At 34.8% G+C, this 2,000-nt stretch overlaps 1 protein-coding gene across 1 annotated transcript; it reads left to right on the forward strand.

Annotated features, from left to right (window-relative positions):
• The first annotated feature begins 431 nt into the window (after window positions 1-431).
• LOC149398766 (two pore potassium channel a-like) lies at window positions 432-2,000 on the forward strand. The gene is made up of 2 exons (XM_089614883.1): window positions 432-788; window positions 1,758-2,000. The coding sequence occupies exons 1-2, from the start codon at window positions 523-525 to the stop codon at window positions 1,921-1,923; spliced, it is 432 nt and encodes a 143-aa protein (XP_089471009.1). The 5' UTR covers window positions 432-522; the 3' UTR covers window positions 1,924-2,000.

Genomic DNA, 2,000 nt, shown 5'->3' on the forward strand with positions numbered 1-2,000 from the left:
AAAAAAGGGGATCTTGCGTTGTGACAAGCTTACGAGATTTTGTGACAAGTTTACTAGTTTGGTAACATGTGGAAAAAAAAAAAAAAAAAAAAAAATATTTATTTTGGCCTTAAAAAAAATTAAAACAATATCCGAAATACTAATATTTATGTCCAACTCTCTTTAATTTTTTTGTCAATAATAAATTAGTAATTATTTTTTTAATTAGTTAATCATTAATTTAGTAACCCTTAATAAGAAGTGATTGAACCCACGACCTCCACTTTAGAGGCGATGTGAAATTACCAACCAGACTATGCTAGGAACCACGGTTACAAAATTATCTCAAAAGCTTATTTTGAATCTGTTTTTTTTTCATTTAGTCTTTTTTTTTTTTTTTTGCATTTACCCCCCCCCCCCCCCCCCCCCCCCCGGTAAATTTAGTTTCTGGCTCCGCCCCACAGGTACAAGTGTGTGCTGGCGTGCGCGGCGCTCCTCTTGATCGTGGTCGTTGGGACGGTCTTCTTATGCGTCGTCGAGGAGATGAGCGTCGTGGACGCGATCTACTGCGTGTGCTCCACGATAACGATGCTGGGCTACGGCGACAAGAGCTTCTCGACGAAGTGGGGCCGGGTTTTCGCCGTGGCCTGGATTCTTCTCGGCACCACCACTCTCGCGCAGGTCTTCCTCTACGCCGTGGAGCTCAGCACGGAGAATCGCCAGCGGAGACTCGTGCAGTGGGTTCTGACACGGAGAGTCACCAATATGGACTTGGAAGCGGCCGATCTCGATGATGATGGGAAAGTTGGGTAAGTGCTCAATCTCAATTTTTTACTTTTATATTTATTAATTATACAAAGTATTTTCTAGTTATGGTCTCTGAACTGATTTAGTTTTGTAGTTTTTTTCATACCTAAGAAATATCTTAAAATCTGAATAATAAACAAAAACTAATTGTTATTTAGAAGAATACGAGATTTAACATAAATTGTTATTTAAAATACGAGGTTAACATAGTATACAAATATTATGGCTAGATTTTATTTTAGTTTTTTTTTTTTTTTCCGTAACGAAAGCTGATCCGAGGGCAGCGCAAGCAAACAGTAATCCCCGAATAGAAGGACTCGTTTTCCAAAATAATGTTTTTTTTTTTTTTTCATTTTTTGTTTAGTAGTTTTAGTGGAATTTTATTGTAGTTATGGTGTCGGGGTTGAATCTGAGTCCGAGTCTTTTGAGCGTAAACGAACAAAAAAAAATGTAATCTTAAAAAAGAAATCGTATCATGTTATTTAGTGAGTGCATTTGCACATGTAATTTTTTGCACATGAACTCTTACAATTGGCTAAAATACTTGTAGAACTGTTGTTTTTGAAAAATTTACATCTTTGATCTTTTGCCTTAAAAAAAACATGTGTCATGTCCCATTCGATTCATGGTGTCCCAATAAATTTCATTTCACTTGGATCTCGCATGTCTCCGGATTGCCCGTGTCTGTATTTAGTTGGTTTAATTAAATAGTTACAAGGTTTTATTATATCTAAAGCAGTCTTTTTTTTTTCTTTTTTTTGAAGAAATATAAAGCAGTCTAGATGTTAGAATCTGTTAAAGTATCTCTTACTCATTCCAATTGCTACCATCAACAATAAAAAAAAAAAAAAAAAAAAAAATATATATATATATATATATATATATATATATATATTATGGTCTCTTTATTTTTATTTTTTCTTCCGTGGTTGGAGTGTCGTTTTATTCACTTGATTTTTTTGCCATTACAGTGCTGCCGAGTTTGTCTTGTACAAAATGAAAGAAATGGGAAAGATTACACAAGAAGATATAACCCTTGTAATTGAAGAGTTTGAAGATCTTGATGTTGATCAGTCAGGGACTTTATCACCGTCTGATATTTTCCTTGCACAATCGACTCAAAATGATCCAACATGATTTTTTTTATTTGTATCGATCGATCATTGTATCACTGTACAGGGTATTGGTTTTGAAAGAGAAAACTGTTATGTGCC

Source organism: Urtica dioica, chromosome 5 (assembly GCF_054948205.1).
Source record: "Urtica dioica subsp. dioica isolate 48M chromosome 5, U.dioica_male_clone48M_v1_H2, whole genome shotgun sequence".
In the NCBI taxonomy this organism is placed as follows: Eukaryota; Viridiplantae; Streptophyta; class Magnoliopsida; order Rosales; family Urticaceae; genus Urtica; species Urtica dioica.